This window comes from Harpia harpyja, chromosome 4 (genome assembly GCF_026419915.1).
Source record: "Harpia harpyja isolate bHarHar1 chromosome 4, bHarHar1 primary haplotype, whole genome shotgun sequence".
NCBI lineage: Eukaryota > Metazoa > Chordata > Aves > Accipitriformes > Accipitridae > Harpia > Harpia harpyja.
Genome location: NC_068943.1, coordinates 47,395,976 through 47,418,786, shown reverse-complemented (window position 1 = coordinate 47,418,786; position 22,811 = coordinate 47,395,976). Strand labels below are relative to the sequence as shown.

Below are 22,811 nucleotides of genomic sequence, written 5' to 3'. Positions count from 1 at the left end.
GCGGCCCGACTATTTGGCGCGAGCGCCCCCTGGCGGCTGAGAGGCACCTCGCCGCCAGCAGGCCCCGCCTCTGCTCCCGGGCCCCGCCCCTGATCCGGGCCCCGCCTCTGCTCCCGGCCCCTCCCCCGGCCCCGCCCCACCCCCTGGAGCCCCCCAGTCCCGTCCCCGTGTCCCCACTTCCCTTCCCTCCGGCCCATCAGGTGCCTCCTGCACCTCCTCGGGGCCCTGCCGGCTCCCCCCCCCGATTCCGTGCCCCACCACGCATCCCAGTGCCCCCTCCAGTGCCCCAGCCCCAGCCCGGTACACCCACCCTGTCCCAGTACCGCCCCCTCCCCAGCCCAAAGGCAGCACTGGGCTGTCTGCGACGTGCTGCCAGGCCAGAGGCCACGACTTCACGAAACGCTTTATGGCAGGGCAGCCCCCCCACTCCCTGCACTCACCGCCTGGCTGCGGCACAGGGAGGCACGATACAGGGTTACAAAAGATTTACAAAGAGGGGGTCTAGGGCTACCAAAGTGGGGGGGGGAGGTGGTCCTGGCCACCTGGGGCCAGTTGGCATCTGTTGCTTGTGGCAGCAAGTGACAGCGTCAGTCTCACATCCAGCACCTCCCCGACAGCAGAAAGCTCCAGGCATCGGCAGGTCTTTGGCAGCTTTTTTAGGTTTCAGCACTTCGATACATTTCCAATAAATTTTGTTTTTAAAAAGTCAACATAAAAAAAAAAAAAGAAAATTATTCCCTTGGCTGAGCAGGCGATGCTCGGTGCCGTCTGGTGCAGGGCACAGCGTGGCTCCACTGCCACGGCATGCATGGCCCTTGGCACGGGGCGCAGCAGGGACCGCGGCCCCCTCGGGAGATCCTCTCTGCTTGGGATGCTCAGGAGTCCGTCAAGCTGGTGGATCTGGGGTGCGCAGCACCCCCCCCACCACCCTCAGTTCATGAACTGGGTGTACCCCTCTGCCCCGGTGACAATGACGTCCATCCAGATGCGCATGGCCTCGGCTGAGGGTGCCACCATGTAGTAGAGGCGGTCATGGGTCTTGACGCAGAAGGTGAGCGCAGGGTTGGGGCTCTGGGAAGGAGGAGGAGGATGGGGTGAGCGCTCTGGTCCCCTCGAAGCAGCAGCATGCCCCCCGCCTTGCCCCCCGCGTAGCCCAGCACCAGGGTCCTGCCATCGGTACCCTGAGGAGCTGGTGTCATTAGGGGCCACGGACCACCCTGGGAGCATCCCCGGCACGAGGTGCCCTGCTGCATGACGGAGGGTGATGCAGGGGGTACGGCGATGCCAGGGGGGTCCCGGCACACACCGGGGCAGCAGCGGTGCCCAGCTCTCACCTTTGCAGCGCTGCGGAGGTGGTCATAGTAAACCTCTTCGATGGCTTGGAAGTAGATGACACCCTTCAGCTTTGTCTCGTGTTTATCTGCCCGAGAGAGGGAATCGGTGTCAACTGCGGCACTGCGGGCAATGGCATGGGGAGCGGGCAATGCCACAAGGCAGGGGGGCGCGGGGCAGCACAGGGACTCACCCATGTAGTAGGAGAGGGTGCGCTTCATGCGGTCGAAGACGAACCAGCGCTTCTTCCAAGACTTGATCTTGCCGCCCATCTTGACCAGGTAGCCCTTGCACATCTTCTCTGTCAGGATGATGTGGTAGCAGGTGTCCACGCTGTGGCCCGAGGACTCGATGTGCAGCCGCAAGTCAAAATCCTCCTTGCGGATGGGGAGGTACCGCGTCAGGGGACGAGCCTGGAAAAGCAACGCAGCCCTGCAAAGCCTGCTGGTGGAAGCGAGAGCCGCATCTCCCCGCGAGGACACCGGTGGGGAGCTGGGTCTGCCTCATCGGCCAGGCTGGGAGAGGGGACCCCAGAGGGGGCAGCCCGCCCCGCACCTGTGAGAAGTGCTTCTCCCGCAGCTTGACCTCCTTCTCCACCAGCTTCTGCCGCCGCGCGGTCTCATCCTGCAGCCGGCGTTCCAGCTGCTCCCGGCGCCGGCGCTCGTCCTCCAGCGCCTGCCGCCGCAGCTCCATCTCCCGCTCCTGCCGGCAAGCACAGGCGCTCAGCCCCGGGGATTGGGAACCCGCTCCGCGGCCGGCTGCGGCGCCAGCGCCCCCTCTCACCCGGGATTCCATCAGCCGCGACTTCTCCGCATGCGCCTCCTTCAGCATCTTCTCCATCTCCTCGATCTTCCCTGCCTCCATCCCGCTGGCACTACAAGACATGCAGCTGTCCCAGTGGGAAGGACCTCGAGCCAGCATCGTGGCCAGGAGAGCGGGCTGTCCCTCTGGCCATGGGAGCTGGCCCCGGGCTTACCTGGAGATGTTGTCGGGCGAGCAGGCAGAGTTGTTGCCGGTGGAGATGCTGGTCTCCATGCTGTCTGAGCTCTCCAGGCTGAGGGTGTCGTACGCATGGTCCAGCTCCTCGGCCCGGGGCCCGATGCCGTGGGGACGGTGGTGGTGGAGGATGGAGTGATGCATGAGCGGGGGGAAAGCAGCAGGGAAGGGGGGCTGCCCATGCAAGGCTTCCCACTGGGACTGAGCCTCGGCAGCCGCTTTCTGCTTCAGCTCCGCGAGCCGCCGCTTCTGCTCCTCGATCACCTGCTGACCTGCACCACGGGAAGAAGACGATGACAACTGAACACGCTGTGGCGGGCAAGGGGACGGTGCGGGCAGGAGAAGACACCACAGGCGCTGCTGGAGCCAGCCGGGTAGGGATGGTGGGTGCAGAGGTGGGAGCCACCGTCACAACTCCCTGGCGACCACGGCAGGCAGCATCTGTCCGGGCAGGAGGAGGGGGCTCGGGCAGCCAAGGGGGGCACATGCGCCAGGCTGGCAGGAGCAGGCTGGGCAAAGCATTAGCGGGTTAGGGATGCACAGGGTTGTCCCTTAGCGGATGCTGAGAGGCACCTGGGGTCCTGGGCTGGTCATGCCCCTCCTATGCATGGCAGAAGGTGCCAGCAAACAGCCATGCTGCTGCCTCTGGGCTGCTCTAGGCAGTCCAAGCCGCCCCACGTCTCTACCTGGTAGATCGCCCGGCTGCAAAGGCTCTGCTGGGAGCAGCTCGGCTGGAGACAGGCCGTCGGGCAGAGGGGTTGTGGGGGAGAGAGGAGGGGGGGGGGGAAGCGAGAGACCGTGAGAGAGGCACTGTGTCCCACTGGAGCGCTGCTGCCCTCGGCCGGGCTCCCTTCTCCATCGCCCGAGCGGCAGTGGGGCAAGCGTCTCCCAAAGTCCCACCACCCCGCAGAGCCGGGACGCGGAGCTGGAGCTTACCCTTCTGCTGCAGGGCCAGCTGGCGCTTGGTCTCAATGTCCTGCAGTGTGGCCGCCAGGTTGCGGGGCAGGCTGCCTGCCGGGCTTGGGGGGCCCTGGGCAGGATGACAGGCAGTCATCTGTGGGGACGGGGACAGGGGCTGGCACTGGGTGCTCAAGAGTCGCGACTGGGGTGCCCAGGGCTGCGTGACACCCGGCTCCCCGCTGGCAGCCGTACCTTAGGCGAGGGGCTGCGCCCCAGCACGGAGAGGTTGAGCTGTGAGGTTGAGGGGGTCCTGCTCTTCATCCGAGGGGCGAGGGCACTGGTGTCACCCTCTGTTTTGGCACGATAGACCTGGGCACGGAGACAGGGAGGTGAGAGGAGCACGGGGGGGCTGCAAAAGCCCTCCCTGGATGGATGGCTCAGCCGTTGGCGGGGCTGAGCATCTCCTCCCCAAACCCTGCCCCAGTGCTGTCTTGGCAGGGGTGCAGGCAAGAGGAGGCAGTGGCTGCCTGCCCCAGGCATGCTGCCTGCCGCGGGTCGGCTCTTCCCCTGCCTGCTGCGGCACCTGGGTGCCTGGCAGAGCCCAGGGTGCGGAGCCGGTGGGAACATCCCCGCGCTGCTCTGCTCCCACTGCGGCTGGCAGCCCCGAAGCCTCAGCCCCAGCGGCAGGGAGCCGGGATTACCTGGAGAGGCTTGTGACAGGAGTGAGCTTTAGCTGGAAGCGGAGGAGGGGAAGAAGGAGGAGAGACAGAGGAGGAGGAGGTCTCAAAGCCAGCCATGACCTCCTGGTACCACTTCTCTAAATCAAGAGCCGGGAGCCACACGGGGCCCCCCAGCAGCTGCTGCTCCATCTGGAGAGAGATGCCTCGTAAGAAAGGAGGGAGGGCGAGATGCAGCGAGAGGGACAGACACGCAGAGTGAGAGAGAGCAGAGCATCCCTGCCTGCTCCTGCACCATCCAGCCCAGCCCTGGGACCTGCAGACCACCAGGGACCCCAGGCACTCCCTGGCCGAGTCCCAGCAGCTCCAGGACCCCCTGCTGCTCGTGGGGCCGGGGAGAGCCGACACAACCACTTGGAAGGCACAGAGCCCCCCTGCCCTGCACCACGGGATGGGCAGGGCTCAGGCAGGCAGCAGGGTGCCAGGCAGTGGAGCAGCAGGCAGGGCAGCGAGGGGTGGTGGGCTGGGAAGAGCCCAAGCTGCCGCTCGACCCCTTCCCGTGCATCCCCATCACCTCCCCAGGAGAGCGCAAGGGCAGAGGGAGGGGACCAGGATACGAACCTCTGCAGAGATGGAGGGAGAAGAGAGAGACGGAAGAGGAGCAGGAGGAGGAGGAGCAGCGCAGCCTGAGGATGAAGGAGCCGGAGGGGCGCAGCCCAGCGGGGAAGCGGCAGGGGCACGGAGGCTGCCCAGGATGCCCGAGAGCTGCTCAACGGTCACGTACTGGGCAGAAAGAAGCAGATTAAACTGGGAGAAGAGGCTCTGAGCAAGGGCAAGCAGGCACAGGGGAACGAGCAGGCGGCTCCAGCCCCTAAAAGAGGGTGCCATGTCCCCAGGAAGAAGGGCAGCTGGTGCTGCCCGCCGCCCCGGAGCTGGGCACTGAGTCAGGTCCCCCCTTGCTCTGCGTCCTCCTCGCCTGGGACCGGCAGCCAGGAAGGGGTCCAACAGGCAAAGGGCTGCCCTCCCACCCTGCTGGGCGCCCGCTCTGCTCCCCTGCCCCAACTGCTGCCGCCCGAGAGGGCAAAGCCCATCCAGAGCAGGTGAGAAGCGCTCCCCAGCGAGGAGACCGGGCGGCTCCAGCCTCTGCTCCCTGCTCAGCTGCAGCCAGACAAGTCCCCCAGCCCAAAGAGAGAGGTGGGCTCTGAGCACCAGGGCACACGGGGAGGCCACGTGGTCTGCAGCATCCTCGCTGCCCGGGATGCGGTGGGTGACCCAAGGGAGCAAACCCGAGCATGCTCTGGAGCGGGTACCTCGTCAGCTGCGGGAGGTACAGCAAGCAAGAAAGAGCGCTGAGTGGCAGCAGGGGCAGCAGCAGAAGCTTTAGTGTCCAGGCTGGGGCCGTGCGCATTGCTGCAGAACCTGAAAACGTCAGACAGCCTCATGTACTCCTAGAAATCCACGGCGGAGGAGAAGGAGGAGAGTTAGACGCATGCGCTGGCATCATGGTGCTGACTGCAAAGTGGGAGCAAATCTCTCCGCGCCCACATGCCCCACTGCCGCCTGCCCAGCCCTTCCCTGCCGTGTTGCCCTCCCTGCCTGCAGCTGCCCCGGTGCACAGCACTGTGCAGGGAGCGGGGTGCCCCAGCTGGGCTGGGCATCCCAGCGTGCCGCTTTGCTCCTGCCTTAGGTGTGGCTTTGCTGGGTGCAGGCTGGGGATGGAGGGCTGCAGCCTGCCCTGCCGCGGTCCCAGCTGCCTTCAGCCGTTCCCATCACCCAGATCTCAGGGTCCTGCAAGGGTCCCTGGCCACAAGCCCTCCCCATTGCGACAGCGCCGGATGAGGCACCTTGAGCTGCTCCGAGCCAGCTTAAAATCCACTTCCTCACCCTTTCTGAACCAAACATGCTAAAGCTGGGGATTTGCTCTCAGGACCCTAAAGAATGCTGTCAGGAGGGGCCCAGCCAGCAGGTAAGTGGCAGGCAAGGGGGAAGCGCAGGGATGCCTGTGCTGAACGGCACCATGCTGGGGTTAAAACCGAGGGCAGCAGTGGGAGCCAGGATGCCCAGTAGGCTCAGGAGAGCGCCTGAAATTGGGGTCTGAGTGTTAATGAGTGCAGCTGCTGGAGAGCTAAATGAGAGATGCTCCAGCCATGCCATCACAGCGCGCTGCTGTGGGGATGCCCTGCTGCCCGAAGGCGACGTTAGTCCACATAAGGGGTCTGGCGGCGGCTCGGCGAAGGAGGGGACAAGCGAGCAAGTACGTGCAGTTAGTCCCGTTACCTCTTGTGCCTTGGGGTAGGAGCGGGCGGCAGGAGAAGCTAAGGAGGCGGCTGCTGCTGGCGGGGGGCTCAGGGGCTTAGTTCCCTCCAACAGCTCATAAGGCTCTGAGATATGGAGGGTCTCCTGTTGGAGGGTAAAGATCACGTAGGCAAGGCGGGCACAGGCAGCAAGGTGGCAGCAGCCGGAGCCCCACTGCGGGCAGGCGCAAGGGGACTCTGCCATCCCACCCCTCTCCCCAGCAGCGGGTTGGGCGGCACTGTGGTCCCCGAGGACATCGTGGCTCTGGCTCCCTGTTCAGAGCCACGAGCAGGGCAACGGGGCGACCCACTCCCACCTAAAAGCCTCCGGACATGAACTGAAAGGAGTCCCCTTGTACTGGCACCAAGACAGCCCCACGCTTGCTCTCTGGCAGGCACGGGACCCCAGGCAGGGCCTGCCCCAGGTGCCCAGCAGCCGTGCCGAGCCCTTCCCTCGTGGGCACTCACAGCCCTCGCCGAGCCGCCTGCTAAAAGCCTGGACTGCTCCGGGGCTCCTGCAGCATCCGGGCAGCCCGGCAGGGGAGATGCTGCTGCTTGCAAGCCTGGCTCTGTTGCATTTCTCTCCCTCCCTCCCAACCTGGCGATGGTCTCTGCAGCCCATGGAAAGGCTCTGAGCAGCCGGGAGCACCCGGCTCCGGCCAGAAGGCACCTGGGAGCACAGGAGCCGCTGCAGAGCAGAGCTTGCGGTGCACCAGGCTCATCCCTGCTGGCAACAGTGGCTCGGGGCGGCAGGAAAGCAGCCCTAGGGACCGTACCCCGTCTCTCCCTGCTTACCTCTCTGAGAGCTGAGGACATTTTGGGGAAGCTCCTGCCACCTGTGACGAGCTGGTATCGCCTCTCCAGAGACACAAGCTTCTCCTTCTCCTGAGCCAGGGGCGACAGCAAGAGCAGAGGCAGCTGATGGTTACTGGCACCCCATGGCCGGTCCCCCCCCAGGCTCACCCCAATTGCCAGCACCCCAGCAAGAGCTGGTGCGCTCTTGTCCCGTGCCTTGGACACCCCCAGGGTTGGGGAGTGCACGTCGACCCTGCTACCGCTGCATTACCTTCTGCAGGAGCTGCAGGACACTGTTCCTCTCCCTGGCCAGGCGCTCGGCCTCCTGGGCGCTCTGCAGCCGGATCTGGGCAGCCTGGGCATCCAGCGTGGCCACCCGCTCCTGGGGAGCAGGCAGCAGGGATGAGCTGGCTGCCGGCGAGCCGCGGGGCTCAGCCAGGGCCGTGGGGTGCAGCCCGGCCGTGCTGGACCCGCTGTCCCCCATCTGCCCCTACCTTCCTGTGGGCAATGCTGCGGTGGCACTCAGCCCGGCTCTGCAGGAGCTGCTGGCCCCGTGCTTCGCGCTCCTCCTCGAGGCGGCTCTCCCGTTCCAGCTGCTGGAACTCCAGGTCCTCAAACAGCTTGGCCTCCGTCTCCAGCGCCTCCGCCTCCTTCAGACACACAAGGGCACAGCAGATCACTCCCTCTGGACGGGCACCTCCGCATCCCGCTGGCAGGTCTCCCGCAGCGAAACCTCCTGCTGTGCCCCCACGTCCTGCTGGTGCTGGCCGGGAACGGGAACCCATGGCAAAGCCTGTCCCCGGTGCCTAGTGTGGACAGGCAGGCAGCTTTCCCTCCTGCTGGCACCAGCAACATGGGAGACAGTGGCAACCTCTGCCTGGCTGGAGAAGGCGATGGAAGCACTGGGCACCATCCAGGTCAGAGCCGTCACCCCCGTGAGACGACGAGCTCGCTGCGGCCGGGGGGCTTCACCCACCCCTTGGAGACTAGCTTGAACTCTTGAACTGCGTCTGGGCTGGTGCCGTGCCCTGCCGGGTGGCAAAACACCATGTGCTGGTGTAACCACCAACACGTGGCCCCGCGTCACCAAGCTGATGGGCGGCAGAGCCCCCACGGACCAGCACCGTGCCGGACAAATGCCTGCATGTCCTCCCAGCCTTCAAGCACCAACAGCACACGGTAGTGCTCAGCTCAGGGTCTGCCGGTGCCGCCCCGGCAGCAATTGCACCACGCTCCCTGTGGGGATGCATTCCACCCTGCTCTGGGAGCAGGGCGGCCGTTGCTCTCGTGGCATGGCACGGCACCACCGGTGCGGTGGCTACCGAGGGCTCCCGCACACCGAGACCACCCCATCGCTGTCCCTGCCCGCTGCACACCGGGACCCGCATCCAACGTGGGGGTGCCTGCTCTGAGCAGGCTGCGGCAAGGCGGGTTTATCTGCGCGGTGAGGGCTGGGTAGGCGCCGGCCACGGGCTGGGGAAGGTCAGCCGCCACCAGAAAATACCAGATAATGGGAAAAAATGCTGCAGACCAGTGGTAATGTAAACCGACGGCACCATGTAAATAAACACTCTCAAGAAATAGCTGGAAGCAGACGGACGGGGACCCAGCGGTCCCCGAGGCTCCCCAGCCTTCGCAGGGCAGGATCCGTGCTCATGCCCTGCCTGGTCCAGAGGAGCATGGCAGCTCCCCGGCGGGGGGCAGCCCCGCGCTCTGCCGAGCCAGCACCGCGCCCCGGGCCCGGGCGAGCGGCAAGCTTACCAGGACAGCGGTGCCCGGCGCCAGCCGCCTCCAGCCCGGGTGTGACGCTCCCAGTGCAGCCCCGGCTGGCGGGGAAGAGCTGGCCTAAGCTGGAGCGGAGGGAGGTGGGCCATGGTCCGGGAGGGGTGGGGGGAGACACTGACCCTTCGCATCTGCTCCCGCAACTGCTCCCGCATTGACTCAGGGCACTTATCAAGGTGGCTCTTCGACTCATGGTAAAGCGCCCGGAGTTGCTCTAGCTCCTTCCTTTCAGCATCAACCTTTGCCCTTTCCTGAATCGAGGGAGAATGAGATAAAAAAAAAAAAGAGAAAAGAGAAAGGGGGGGGGGGGGGAAGAGAAAACACACTTCTCAAATCCACGCCATGCAGAAACTGCAGAGTTAGAGAGGGACTCAGCTGGAAAAAGAGGAGGCTCGCAGGGAAGAGCATCACGGCATCTACAGAGTGGTCAAGAGCGCAACAGCCATGGGGATCCAGGCTGGGCAGTGTTAGAGGGTTTATGGCCAGCCCTGGACCTCAGCCTCATGTTTCCATGCCAAAAGCCCACTTAGGGGCAGTGAAAAGATCGATGCTGACAGCACAGATAGTCATACCTGCAAACGGCTGCACCACCCGGACCTTCTAAACAACCGCTAACTAGCTGTGTTAATTGATGCTCACCATCTGGGATGCTGCCAATTAAGCACAGCAGGTCCCATACACAGGCTGAGGGACCATGGACCACCCCCATCCATCGGAAGAAGAGGGTTGCCCGCGGGACGGCAGTGAAAATGGGAGACCGAGGTCCAACCCTGCTGCCGGAGATGCTCAGGCTATGCCAAGTTAGTGGCAGAGCAGACACTTGCTCCTGGCCCTGGGCGGAGGGAGAAGGGTCCCCAACCCTCCTTCCCACAGCCACAGGAGCAGTATGATGGAGGCCAGTAACACAGGGCTGGCGCAGGGAATCACCTCCTGCAGGTCTGGCAGCACCGTACGGGGGCTAGGCATTGGGAAGCGCACGCTGCAAGAAACCCCATTCCATGCTGCGGCAGCATGGAGACACGGGGCATCCATGAAAAGGGATATGGGGCAGACACGCCGTGGGGGAAACAGGGCTGGCACAGCTGGTACAGGGGCTGCAGGGTGCCCAGGAGGCTCCCAGCTATGCAGAGATGTCAGAGGTGATGGCAGACTTCAGAGCAGGCACCGTTAGTGCAATTAGCACAGGCTGGTTAGGAAAGCGGGGTGGTTAGGTCAGCGGAGAGTTTGGGAGGGGGATTTCCCTGTGCTCCTCTCCTGGCTCTGCACGAGCACCTGGCTAGAGAAGATGCCTGCAAAGGGCTGGAAGACCAAAACCAGAACAAAAACCCCAGATGCCACGGGGGAACTACTGGCAGCTGCCGATGGCAGCTCTGCCCGGCCACGGGCAACCGAACAGCCCAGGCACCTCCATCCATGGGGCCAGCCAGACCCCCAGAGATGCCGGCGCCGCATCACGGTGGCACAGAGCCACCAGTGGGACCCAGGCATAGGCTGTGCTGGGACACCGGCCTTGGGCAGCGGGGAGCCGGGTCTCAGCGGCCCTCCTGCCACGGAGCAGCTCACTCAAGGCTGTGCCACGCTGCCCACAAGGCTGCAGCACGGCCAGCAACCAGCAGCCGGGATGAGCATGCCATGCACACGTGGCACAGGTGCCTTCAGACACGGCTGGCAGATCACAGCAGCAACTGCACCAAAGATGACTCCAGCGGAAGGGGGCCAGGACCCCCTCCTCAGCCACCGAGCCCAGTGAAACATCCACAGTGATTTCCCAGCCACCTCCAGCGAGCTGAACGCTACAGCGGTGGCCACCACCCCGTGTGAAGATGCCCCAAGGGGCAGCAGAGCGGGGGGACTTGCCGCGAGACACAGGCCCCCAGCAAGGGCAGGCAATGGGGAGTGCTGAGGCCCCCACTCCAGGTCAGTACTGGCAGCAGCCATCCGGGAAAGCCCCATTCCACAGAGCCTCCCTGCAAGACCTCGCTGGCACAACAGATGGCGGCCGAAACGCACCCCCGGCATCAGCCCTGCCCTCCTCTGGCAGGGCTGTTAGACCAGTCCCTGGCAGACGGACGGACAGATTCCCCCCCACGATGCAAACCCAGAGGGGACGCTCCTCGATGCCTCCATGGAGCGCAGGGACAGGAGAGGAGAATGTGTCCGCAGGGGAATGCCGCAGCACAGGGCAACGGCTACAAGCACCAGGGAGGGCACAGCCGGTGCCGGGGTGGAGCCTTGCCCCGGAGCTCACCTTGTCCCGCTCCTTCCAGATGCTGGCGTCCAGGCTGGCGAGCTTCTCCTGCAGCTGCTGCACCGCCTCCTGCTCCTGCCGCAGCCGTGCCGCCTCCGACTCCCGCTCGCCCTGCAGCAGTGCCCGCTCCATCTCCGCCTGGACAGGCACAGCCACATCAGGATGGCTGCCCTGGCTGGATCCGGCTCACGCCCATGGGATCGGGCACTGGCTGGCGAGGGCAGCGAGCAGTGGGGGAGCCGGCAAGGCTCCCCATCCCCTCACCTCTCGCGACGTTTCCTGCAGCTGCTGCTCCAGCTCCTTGATGCGGCCCTTCAGCTGGTCCAGGCGGCCAAGCACGCTGGCACGCTCCTCCTCCAGCCGCTGTGCCTCCTTGGCCCGCGGGCCCGCCAGCTCCTCGTGCTGCAGAGAGGGCAGGTTGGCACGGCGCAGCATGGCATGGCGCGGCACGGCGCGGCGCGGCCGTCCCCTCACCTCGTGGTGGGTGCTCTCAGTGCTGCTGCACTCCTCCTTCAGGTTCTCCTCGTCTGACCTCTCCAGGCTCTCCCTCTGCCGCAGTTCCTCGGCAGCACGGCCCAGAGCCACGGCACCCCTGGGCACCTGCCGGCCAGCATCTGCATCACCAGCCAGGAGTCGGTGCACGTCGCCCGGCTCGGTGCCGTCCGTCTTGGTGTACTCGGCACAGAGATTCAGGATGGTCTCCAGGCGCTGCCGCTCCTGTGGGGAAGAACGGTCAGCACGACACCCATCCCGGCACGCGCCACCGCCAGAGAGCCTGCAGGACCCCGTGCCGATGGCAGGCACCGGGATGTGGGCTCACTCCTTGCCCTGCCCGCACGCTGGGACGGGCTGAGGACATTGCAAAGCCCGATGCAGCCCACCCTGACCCCACGCCGGAGCCACGCACGCAATGTGCCGGAGCTGGAGACGGACTAATTACAGACAGCAGCACCGGCCACCGAGCGCCTCCGCTATTTCCAGGCAGTGACTCAGGCCGCCTGCACCAGGCGTGAGTCAGGGCTGAGCAAACAGGGCTCCGGCAGCACAGCCCCCGGGACCGGCAGATGCACAGGGCAAACCGCACCCAGGCAGCTGCTGGCTCTATAAAAACTCCATCTACCCTAAATATAGACACAGTGCCCACAAAGGCACAGCACCGTTGCTGGCAGACATGGCCCTGGTGGGGCTGGACCAGACGTGCACGGTTTTGCCAAGCCAGGGGCACCACAATTTCAGCCGGCAGCCCCCGCAGCCATGCCGACCCCGCGGGTTTCCCCAGGCTGCTGCGAGCCGGGGGGCTTTGTGCTCCTGGAGAGCTGCCGTGCATCGATGGCCGCTCCTGGCCGTAATCCCCCCCAGACAAGCCGGCAGCCTGGCAGCTGCGACAAATCCCCAAGAGGCAAGGGCCAGGTTTTAAAGCAGCAAAAGCCGAAAGGTGTTTGCAAAGAGGGCGTTCCACGCTTGAACACATCCCTGCACCCCACTGGCCCCAGGGCTCACCAGGCGCTCCATCTCCTGCTCCCGCACCCGCTCCTGCCGCTGACGCCGGTGGTACTCCAGCAGCTCGTCCTCGTTGTCGCTGATCTCAGTGATGCTGTTCTTGCGTTCCCGCGGCCCCGCCGGTGGCCGTGGGTCCCCCAAGGGCTTCCTGGGGGCGCGGGGGCTCTGCCGGGGCGAGGGCACGGCCGTGGAGCCCAGCCCGTACACCGGGCTCAGGCTGGTGCCGAAGCTGGGGCAGCGTGGGGGGGTCTCTGCTTGCAGTGGGGGCGAGGGGCTCCCAGCGCCCCTCGGCTCCTCCAGACCCTTGCGTCTGGCACGGGGGCTGCCGAGCACCTCCCTGCCCAGTCGGGGCTGCGGGGAGGGGGCGTCGGGGGCTGCCCGGGGGCTGACAGCCCGGCGCGACAAGGAGGGGCTCAGGGGGGGCAGCTCCCGCATGCTCTCCATGTTCCTTCGGGCCGCCCGCGGGCTCTCGGGGGGCTGCAGCCGGGCCTCTGGGACCACCCGGCCAGCAGGCTGCCGGCTGGGGGCTGGGGGGTCCCGAGGCTCCCGGAAGGGGCTGGGGGGCCGCTCCTGCAGGGCCGCCCGTGGCCGTAGCGCTGCCCTGGTGGTCAGCCGGGGGCTGCCTGTCTGGCTGTCCCCAAGCCTCTCGGCCGGCCAAGGCTCGCCGGGACCCCCACCGGGTGTGGGGGGCGGGCGCTGGGCGGGTGGCTGCACAGCGTGGTGGTAGCTGGAGGAGCGGAGCGGGACGAGGGGGGGCATGGCCGGACCCTGCTCCTGGCTGCTGGGTGAGGGGCTGGTGTAGCCGCTGCTGCTGGCCGGGGAGGAGAGGGGGGAGAAGTTCTCGTAGCTGGAGCCTCCCGAGGTGGCCCCGGGGCTGGGTGGGGGGGACAGGAGGCAGCGCCCACCCCCATTCACCATGGGGGAGAGGGGGGACCGGCCGCGGGCAGGCGGCTTCTTGCCGCCGGGGGACGCCGGCTCCTCCAGCACCAGTGAGTCCATGATGTCCTGTAGGTCCTTCTCAATGGAGCTGACGAGGGAGCTGTGGCTGGGACACCCACGCTCTGATGGCTGGCGGCCACCATTCACCAGGGCCTCAGGCTCTGCGGGGAGACACGGGAGCAGGCGTCAGCGTGGCGGGACCCCCCCACGGCCCCTGCCTGGCCTGGGTTCCCACGGAGCAGCCCGGCATCACCCCTCCACACAGCCTTCCAGAGTCAGCACCGCGTCGCAGCTCCTCTCCCCCCAACCCCAAGCCGCCTGCGGCCCGCTGCCACTGTTTCCCGCGCCGGCTGGGGAGCCAGGCCAGGGAGGAGGCTGGCATCCTGCTGGCCCCATCACCAGGGAGACAGAAACCCGATAACGCAGCCCAGCCGCCCGCTCCCAACATCCCTGTGCTGCCGGCAGCTCCCGGCCCAACTTCCTGGGGAGCAGCTGCCCGTGCCAGCCACCGGCGCCTGCCGCTCGTCCCTGGCACGCTCCGGCACGCCAGCGAGGGGACAGAGATGCAACGGCCAAAAGCCGCCGAGCACAGACCTGCAGCGCGTCCAGACCCACCGCCACGTTGCCCACAGCCTCCCCGTGCCCCTGGCTGGGCTGGCCCCTTGCCCCAGCTGCCCCGTCCTCCCAGCGCAGCACCGATGTGCCTGTCACTCAGGGGACGAGCTAATAGTGGCAGGCACAGAGCCCGGCCAGGACAGCGTGCCACCCGGGCTGCGTCACCCCCTGGCACCCAGCGGCTCCCCCGTGGCGGCCGGCAGCACCTTGGCGCCCAGAGAGATGTGCCGCGGCCCCACCCGTGTCACCCCGCCCGGTCCCGCGGGGCAGCGAGGGACTGTGCGGGCCCCACGCGGGATGCTCTGCGGGATGCTCCGCAGCCATGGCACCTCCCCGCGTCCCTCCTCCCGTCCCCCAGCTGCGGGGCATGCTGCCTTCCCAACACACACATGGCATGGGGAGGCTGCCAAGCTCCTCTCCTCGTGCCAGGGTGTGCCAGTCGGGGCAGGGAGAAGGGCTACCAGCCCAGGGATCGCTGCCGGGGATTCGGACATCCCCGGGAACCAGGCGCGGCGCTGGACCTCGGCGCAGGCGCTCGTCCCGTCAGCCCCGCAGACAGGCAGACACAGCAAGATAAGCAGCTGGCAAGATGGAGGATTGCAGCCGGGGAAACGGCCTTCGCAGCCTCCGCGCGGTCGCCCGGGCATGTAAACAGCCCCTCCAAAGGCAGCCGAGGGGGGGCCCGGTGCGGCCGACGAGTGATGGCTCCGCCACTGCCAGGCTGGGCAGAGGCGAGAGCCGTGCCTCATTGCCCTTGCAATTACCCTCCTCCAAGGCGACATTAATCATTAACAAACGCCAGCACAGCTGCCATGCAGAGTCAACGGCCGGCACATCCGCGGCTGGGCGTCAGCCCTGCTCCCGAGCGCGGCAGGACTGGGCCGGGAAAGCATCTCGCGCCAGGAAGGCTGGGTCAGGGAGCACCCCAGTGTCCCCAACCGACCTGCCCAGGACGAGGTGAGGGTCACCTACTTGCTGGCAGCCCGTAGAGAGCCGCTGGGCTCCTGCCCCCCGCCGGGATCATGCTCTTCATCCACTTGGCCTCGGCAGGGTGGTTGAAGCGGAGGAAGGTGGCCTGGCCCAGGCAGATGGTGCAGCCTGGGGAGAGAGGGGAGAGGGCTCAGCCCCACGCCGGAGCGGTACTGGAGAGAGGGAAGGCGGCAGCCGGCGCAGGCAGGCAGCCAGGCGCTGCCCGTCCCGAAGACGCGTCCCCAGGAGGGGAGCGGGCTCCTGCCATCAGCAAAGGCTTAGGGGGAGGCTGAAATCCAGGTCATTCCCGGCAGCTGCAGGCAGCACGTCGCAGGCGCAGGCACAGCTGGGGTCCCTGCCGGGGGCCACGCTGCCGCGGGGGAGCTGGCAGGGCTCCAGGGCCTGTGTGGCTGCCAGCTGCAGACAAGACAGCTCCTGTCCCCGGCGGCAAAGCGCGTCTTCTTGGCCCAAAGCAGCAGCCCTCTTGGGGGCGAAGGCTGCGGAGCAGCCGCCGGGGAGGAAGGCGGCTGGGGAAGGGGAGCGGGGCCGCGTGCTGCCTGCTCCCCTGCCGCCCACGGTGCCAGGGGAGCCGCGTGCTGGCAGCGGGGAGCGGCGGGCGGCTGTGAGGCTCCGTGCTGCAGACACACCCCGCTTTGAAGCGCCTGCCAGGGCCCCGGGGAGAGGCTCACTCTGCACCGACAGCCACAGCCCAAAATCCCTTGCCGGAGGGGACGTGTTTTTGGAAGCATCCGGCAGCCCAGGCCGGCAGCAAGGCGAGCGAGAGGCCGTACGGATTAACCGCTGTCGCCAACACGGGGGGCCCAGCTTCCTCGAGGGAAGGAGTCCTGCTCCCCGGCAGGAGCTGCCGCAGCACCCCAGCTCGGCGAGAGCATCCTGCCTGCCAGGCGGCAACACCAGCGCCCGGCCCGGCATCGGCTCCTCCGGCTCGAGGCATCGCCGACCAGAGCCTTCCCCGCGTGCCGGCGCGGAGCCGTGCATCACCCTGGCGAAGCAGGGTACCCCCTACCCCGAGCCGCCCCCCGAGCGGCCAGCCTCGCAGCCCCACGCCTCGTCCTGCCCTGCGGGGTCCCTGCCCGCTCGCCCCGCCTGCAGCCCGCAGGCAGGAGAACCGGGGGCTCGGCCGATCGCTGCCTGTGCCCCCCCGCAGCCCACGGCGGAGGCGGCGGGACCCCGCGGTCCGTCACGCCGGAGCCGTCGCGCCCCTTCGCCGGCGACCACGTGGCTCCCATTGTCCCCCCGAGGGGACGCCGGCGGCAGCGCCCACGCGGGTGGGGTGTCCCCTCCCTCCACGGGGAGAGGCAGGACAAGGCGCGGGGGGGGGGGCTGCAGCGCGGCTGCCCGGGGCGTGGGGGTTGGGGGTGGGCGAGGAGGTTTTGCAACCCGTGGAGGGACGGGGAGGCCCCATTCCCCCCCCCCCATCGGCGCGGACACGCGTGGGCCCCCCCCCCCCTCCCACCGCGCCGCACTCACCGCGCCACCGCCGCCGCCGCCCGGCCAGGGCCGCGCACCGCCCCCGGGGAGGGGCGGCGGGAGGGCGGGCGGGGAGGGGCGGCGGGGGCCGGGCCTCACCCTGCCCCGACACACGGGCGAGGGTCTTCCCCGGGGAGCGGGGCAGCGACGGACAGGGTGACACGGGCCTTGCGGGGAGAGGGGACGCCGTGGGGAGGGACTCCGGGGGCGGGGGAGGGAGGGGACGGACAGCAGGGTCCGAGGCCTTCCGGCCACGCAGGAACACCGGCGGGTCCCCGCAGCGGTGCCCCGGGACACCCGAGTTGTTTTCCTCCTTCACCTCCCCTTCCCAAACCCGGCTCAGCATCTGTACTCTCGCCCGGGAAACGGGTGCGACGGCGGGGCCAAACCCTGCCCGGCACCGGCCAGCCGGCCTCGCTTTCTCCCTCCCGATCTCGCATGCGGCAAAGCCGGTTCCCAAATGGTGCCAGCATCCCGCACGTCCCCACCCCTGGGCGAAGAGGCAGGAGCGTCCCAGCGGGGATGTGTACTTGCAGGATGGATCCGCAAACACCCCGATACCCGACGGCACAAGTCTGCCCACCAGCGCCAGGTCCCGCTCTGGAGACCAGACCATCCCTACCTTGGGTGAGGCGTGTGGGCCGCCGCAGCGGCACGCCGTCGATGGCACAGGCGTTGCCGCAGGGGTGCAGGGTGAGCGTCCCCCGCACGTTCTCAATGTAGCAGTGCTGGGGTGCCAGCCCAGGGCCCTGCAGGACGATGTCCCTCGCGGCCGTGCCGATGGTGGTCCTCCCTGCTGGCAGAGAGGGCGGCTCAGCGTCCCCTCCGCCGACGGCGTGCCTGCGGGGACCCCCGGCTGCTGGCACTCACCTTCCTCCAGGGGCAGGAGCGTGATGGCGGTGCTGAGCCGGCCGCTGCCCAGGCTCACCAAGTGCGGCTTCTCCGTCTGCACCTTCAGCCCCTTGCCCGTGTCGATCAGGTCCAGGGGGCTGTTCTGCAGGAGGAGAGGGAGGGACGCTCGCAGCTCCCGCGGCTGCAGCCCGCTCCCCTGCGCTGCCCACCCGGCCGCACCCCCGGGCTGCTCCGCAACGGCCACGCATGCGGGCAGGGAGTGATTCGCAGGCACGGCCGCTTGTGGGCAGAACAGTCTGGCAGCGGGATACAGGAGCCAAGGGCTCCTTCCTGCCTGTGCTGCCTGCCCGGGGGAGCAGAGGTGAGCTGCTGTGGGAGCAGAAGAGCCCCGGGGCTTGGGCTGTGTCTAAGAGGATCCGAGCTGCCAGCTACTTAGCTCAATTGGCTTTGCAGCCGATCCTGTATTAGGATGTGGGGCAAGCGGAGGCCAGAGGGCAGCGCTGGCCACCCGTGGTAGGGCTGGCTGCAGAGGAGAAGGGCTCCTGGCCGGATCCCCGCGTTCCTGCACATCAGAGGTCCTGTGGCCCTGCGTGCTCACCTGGATGATGGTCTGGACTCTGCGGGTCGGGCTGGCGGGGGTCCTGCTGGATGCCTCCATGGTGCCCGCTTGGAGATGCCGGGCGTTCTCGGGGACAGGCTGCTGCCAGAGGAAACAGAGGACATCAGCAGGTGACCACACTGGGCACAGCTCTGCCGTATTCCTCCCGCACATCCCTGCCGGCAGCCTGCACGCCTGGCAGCCCAAGCGCAAGCCTTGCAAACCCTACCCCATCCCAAACCAGCATTTGCCGCCCAGAGGATTCCCCTCCTGAGCTCCTGTCTCCAGCCCAGCAGCAGCTGCCTGAAGCCAGCAAGCATCCCCGCCCGGCGAGGCATGCACCCCGGTCCGCCCAGGGAAAACCCCAAGCGTCGGTACTGGACACGGCACCAGAAGGAGCCGGCACGCTGGCTTGGCTTTGGGGAGGTGGTGTCAGAAACGCACACCCTAAACGCCGAGAGCGATGGGCAGCTGGAGCTCGATGGCTGCTGCTGGACAAGGACACGTGAGCACAGCATCCAGCTGTCCCCAGCAACATCTGCCTGCCCGTGCACGGCCCGCGGCACACGCTGGCACACCCACCCGTGCCACCAGCGCCCATCCCCGGCACCCAGGCACACACCTTGGCTCCCGCACAGCCCGGAGGCAGCAGCAGCACCTCGGGGTGCACAGGCCCAGCTGAGCGCGCCACGTCCCTGCCTGCGCCCCTGCCTGCGCCCTGCCTGCCTGGCACACGCGGCAGGCTGCCAGGGCTGCTGCCCACGGGAGCAGTCACCGGCTGCTGTTCTCGGCGCGGGCAGGAGGCAGCTCGGGGAGGAACGATTTCCGTCACCCGGCACTCACGCCACCATCCCACCATCGCAGCCCGGGATGCTCCGGGGTTACTAAATTTACCGTCTGCTGCTCCCCACGTCCCTCCCTTCCGCCTGGGCCCGGCCAAGTGCGGCTTAACCCTTCCCGGGCAGGCTGGGGCAGCCGAACCAGCGAGTGCTCCCACTTAGGGACCCCTGTTGCAGGCCAGCCAGGGGCACCGGGAGGAGCCCTGGGCCCGGCTCCCCACAACTTCTCCCGCTCTCCCGCCAGCCCTGGGGTCCCGTGGGGCAAGGGACCCCCCCCCCCCAGCTTGGCCAGCACCGGACTCAGCTGCAGGGGCGAGCGGGCGGCTATTACACACTGCGGAAAAAATGAAACGCTGGAAAACACCAGGCGTGGGATCCAGGGCTGGGACGGAGCCCAGGCGGCTCTGTGCGACACCAGGGCCGGCCGCCCCACAGCAAGGGCTTCGTAGGGACCGTGGCTGCCCCACGCGGTATGGGGACAACTCGGCTGGGGCAGGGGGAAGCAGAGGTGCGCTAGCCTAGGAGCAGCTCCCCGGTGCCCACCGGTTGCTGAGGCGGGACCCCCGCTTTCCCTTACCTGCCACCTGGTCCTGGCCCAGGCACCGAGCGGGACGCTCCGCGGCAGGGTGGCCATGTCCCCCGGGCGCCGGGGGGGCTGCGCTTCCCAGCATCCGGAGACCCCGCAGCCCAGCCGAGCCCCTGCCCCTCGCCTGTACCCACGCCCCAGCACAATGTCCGGGAAGGAGGAAAAGCCAGGAGGGGCCAGGCTGCTGCATAGGAAGGGAGCGGGGCCAGGGTGGGATCCTGCACCAGCGTTAACTCCTTCCCAGCACGGCTGTGCCGGTGGGGCCACGTGAGCATCATGCATCCTGGGGGACCCCCGGCCCTGCCACCTGGGGAATCGTCCCCGCTCCTGCCCGTCTCCTGCTGCCCAAACTCGCTCCACCTGGCACCCCCCGCTCCACGGGCAGCCCTGCCTGCCCACGAGCCGGATGATGACCCTGGCATCTGGCTGCTCCCTGACACCCACCCTGCTGTCTGACAGCCCCCGGCCCCCCAGCATCGCCCTCCATCAGAGCCCCTCACCTGGCTCCTCGCCGCCCAGGAGATGGCTGCCGTCCTCCCCGTCCCGTCCTTCAGGGGGGGCTGCAGCCCCTCTCCAGCCGGCTCTGCCGTAGGAATGTGGGGCGGGAGCGTGGCCGCCCCGGCCGGCGCCCCACCGCTGGGGCGGACAAGGCGGCCTTTCTTCTCCTGCCGCCGCCTGCAGAACGCGCCGCTTGTTCCCGCCGTGGGAAGAGGCGAAGGCAGCAAATGCCAAGGGGTCGGGCTCGGTTACCGCTAAACAGCCCACGGCCCCCGTGCCCCCCGTGTGCAGAGCTGCCCGCTCAGCCCCGGCCTCCAGGAGGACAAAAGCCCTTTTATTCTCCCAGCGCGGGCAGAGGCCTCACCTGGGAGGACGCCCAGCCCCGCCGACGCGGGGCCCCCACCGACGCTGGGCGGGCTGCATGCGGACATGCTGCCCCACCACCACTGTGCTCCTGGGGAGCCCCTGCACCCCACTGCCCACCTGCTGTGACCCGCCCGCCTGCCCCGAGCCCACACGGGCGGGGTCGCTCGGGGCGTCCGCTCCTGCCTGACCTGCTGCTGCCCACTGAGACCCGACCTGGGCACAGCATGACCTGCCTCACACCCCATCAGTGGGGCCAGGTGCCAGCAGACCCCAGAGCCGCACTGTGTGCTGCTGGCCGGGGCATAACCAGGGCATGGTCAGCCAGCCCACATTCGCGAAGGGCTGTGCCGATGCACCGGAGCACGGCCTGGCACACCCGGCTGCGCACCCCCCCGTGGTGCCAGCCGTGCCCGGGATGCAGCGTGCAAGGGGCAGGCGCACGGCATCCCACAGCATGGCCTTTCCTCCCCGTCTGTGGCCGGGTGAGTCACGGGAGGAAGCCAGAGCGGCCGAGCTAACGGGTGCACACCACGCAGCATTGCAGCCTCCGTCCAACTTGGCTGCCGGCTCGCTCCCCATCTGCTAACGCGCTTAGGGCGCGCTTACCCCTTCCCACACCCTCCACCCCTGTAAACAACCGGCCCTTCCGCCGGCAGCTGGGAAGGGGGAGCCCGTCTCCCGCACAAAGCCAGTGGGGAGAGAGGAGCTTGACCCCGGCCGCTGCCTCCGAGCCTGGGGCTGCCCCACACCGAGCGGAGGAGACCCAGCCGGCCCCATCCCACCCAGGCGAGGGGTGGCGGGGGCTGCATCGCCGTTGCTGGGACAACGCAACGTTCCTGGCAATAACATCACCGTAAATCAGCTGCCAGACAGCTCCGGTGGGAGCCGAGGAATCCCGGCCGCACCCGCTGATCTCAGCGCTCCCGGGAAGCGCTCCTGCACTGCCGCGGCGCAGCTGCGCTCCGGCCAAGGCTGCAGCCCTGCCGGCATCGCGCCTCAGGCTCTCTGTGGGCTGGGGGATGCCCACCACGTGCTTGGGTCGGTGAGGGCACGCAGCCCAGCTTTCCTGCACTCGACGATGCTCCCCCAGATGAGCCAGCTCTGAGGGCTGGTGACGCCATACATGGTCCCGACTGCTGCTGGAGCTCAAGCACCGAGCCCAGCGTCAGCACATGCCTCCGGCCACTGCAGCATGGACAGGGAAACCACCACCACTGAGCTCCAGGACCCCTCATAAGGTTGCACGATGGAGACTTATTCCTCAAAGGCCTCTCAGCAAACGATGGCTTCTTGTCTGCCGGCCAGATGCTCGGCTCAGCTCAGCAGGGAGCATCCACGGCTCCTGCTAATGACAACAGGGGGACCATGGCATGGGACGAGTGTGGTGGGTCTCGGATCTGGTCCCTGGCACGAGCCCATCACCCAGCCCTGCAGTCGCTGGGAGAGGGGCAGGGGTGAACTGCACCTCTCCGAAACAGGCATCGCTCTCTCCTTTCTGGCGTCTGGCTGTCGGCAAGTGCCGCCTCATCACGCAAACCTGCGGCTCCATCACCCTGCGTGGCACCCTGCCAGCTGCAGCCCCGCGCACGCCAACACACGGCATCGCGCGGCAAACCCAAACATAGGAGGAATTGCCAGAAAAAGCACCTGGGCAGCGCTGCCCCGCTGCTGCCTGGTCTCTGTGCTGCCTGCGGTGCTCGGCTGGGGGACCTGCCCTGCTGCAGCCCCTGCCCGGTGCCTGGGGAGGGCTGGGGGCTCACGGCGCAGCTGGAGGGGTGGGAGAGCGGGTGGCCCTTCGCTACAGCAGCTGGATACCTTCCGGGGCTGCCAAATTCCTCGGGTTTTCTGGCAGCGGCCGAAGGGGCCGTGGTGAGAGCGTGGCAGGAAGCCGGAGTAAACAAGGTCCCGCCGCGGAGCGGGGTCCGGCCAGGCCAGCGCCATTCCCAGGCTCTCCGAGAGGCGTCAGGGACAGCGAGGGCAACCTCGGGCCAAGCGCCGTCTCCCCCTGCGACCGCCTACGAAGCGCAGCAGGATTTGGGGATGAGAGCGCCTCGTCTGGCCTCCCATGTGGTGCCGGCTACTCTCAGGGCTCCCGCACCACCAAACCCACCACCACCGAGGCCGACCACCAGCTCCGGCTCCCGGCCCACCCACGCACCCCTAAAGCCTTGCGTAACGACGGGTTTTAGGGCCGAAGGGGTTTTCCTGCAGCACAGCCTCTTCCCCCCAAAGCCGGCCCTGAGGTGCTGCCGCGTGGGGTGGGGGGGCCCCAGCGGCCTCCTAAGGACATGGGCTGCCCGGGGCAGGAGCTGGGGGGTCCCACCAGCCCTGCCCGGCTCCGGGTGGGACGAGCTGCCCCCGGCACTGGCTGCCCCCGTCCGAGGCCCCGACCCCATCCCCGCCGCCGCTCACCTCTGCTCCGCCGCTCCGGCAGCCCCGTGCCGGTCTCCGCCGCCGCCGCTGCGCTGCCCGCCGGCGGCCGCATCTCCGCCCCGCCCCGGTCCCGTCCCGCCCCCGCGGGGCCGAGGGACGGG

The 22,811-nt window shown here is 67.9% G+C and overlaps 1 protein-coding gene across 22 annotated transcripts; it reads right to left on the bottom strand.

Annotated features, from left to right (window-relative positions):
- Window positions 1-639: 639 nt before the first annotated feature.
- Window positions 640-22,768, bottom strand: PHLDB1 (pleckstrin homology like domain family B member 1). Of its 22 annotated transcripts, none has more exons than XM_052783813.1 (26): window positions 22,690-22,768; window positions 17,989-18,090; window positions 17,409-17,532; window positions 17,161-17,331; window positions 15,051-15,176; window positions 12,525-13,624; window positions 11,499-11,741; window positions 11,289-11,426; window positions 11,025-11,162; window positions 8,899-9,027; window positions 7,489-7,644; window positions 7,266-7,376; window positions 6,995-7,084; window positions 6,183-6,305; window positions 5,216-5,353; window positions 4,527-4,688; window positions 3,930-4,097; window positions 3,481-3,597; window positions 3,265-3,382; window positions 3,015-3,059; window positions 2,309-2,600; window positions 2,116-2,206; window positions 1,888-2,034; window positions 1,526-1,745; window positions 1,335-1,420; window positions 640-1,071 (listed from the first exon to the last, which is right to left on the bottom strand). In XM_052783813.1, the coding sequence occupies exons 2-26, from the start codon at window positions 18,046-18,048 to the stop codon at window positions 931-933; spliced, it is 4,434 nt and encodes a 1,477-aa protein (XP_052639773.1). In that variant the 5' UTR covers window positions 18,049-18,090; window positions 22,690-22,768; the 3' UTR covers window positions 640-930. The 22 variants fall into 22 exon arrangements, with proteins under 22 accessions (XP_052639773.1, XP_052639775.1, XP_052639774.1 ...); XM_052783815.1 differs by having other exon boundaries at window positions 17,989-18,087; window positions 22,690-22,740; XM_052783814.1 differs by lacking the exon at window positions 22,690-22,768 and adding an exon at window positions 19,914-20,009.
- Window positions 22,769-22,811: the final 43 nt, after the last annotated feature.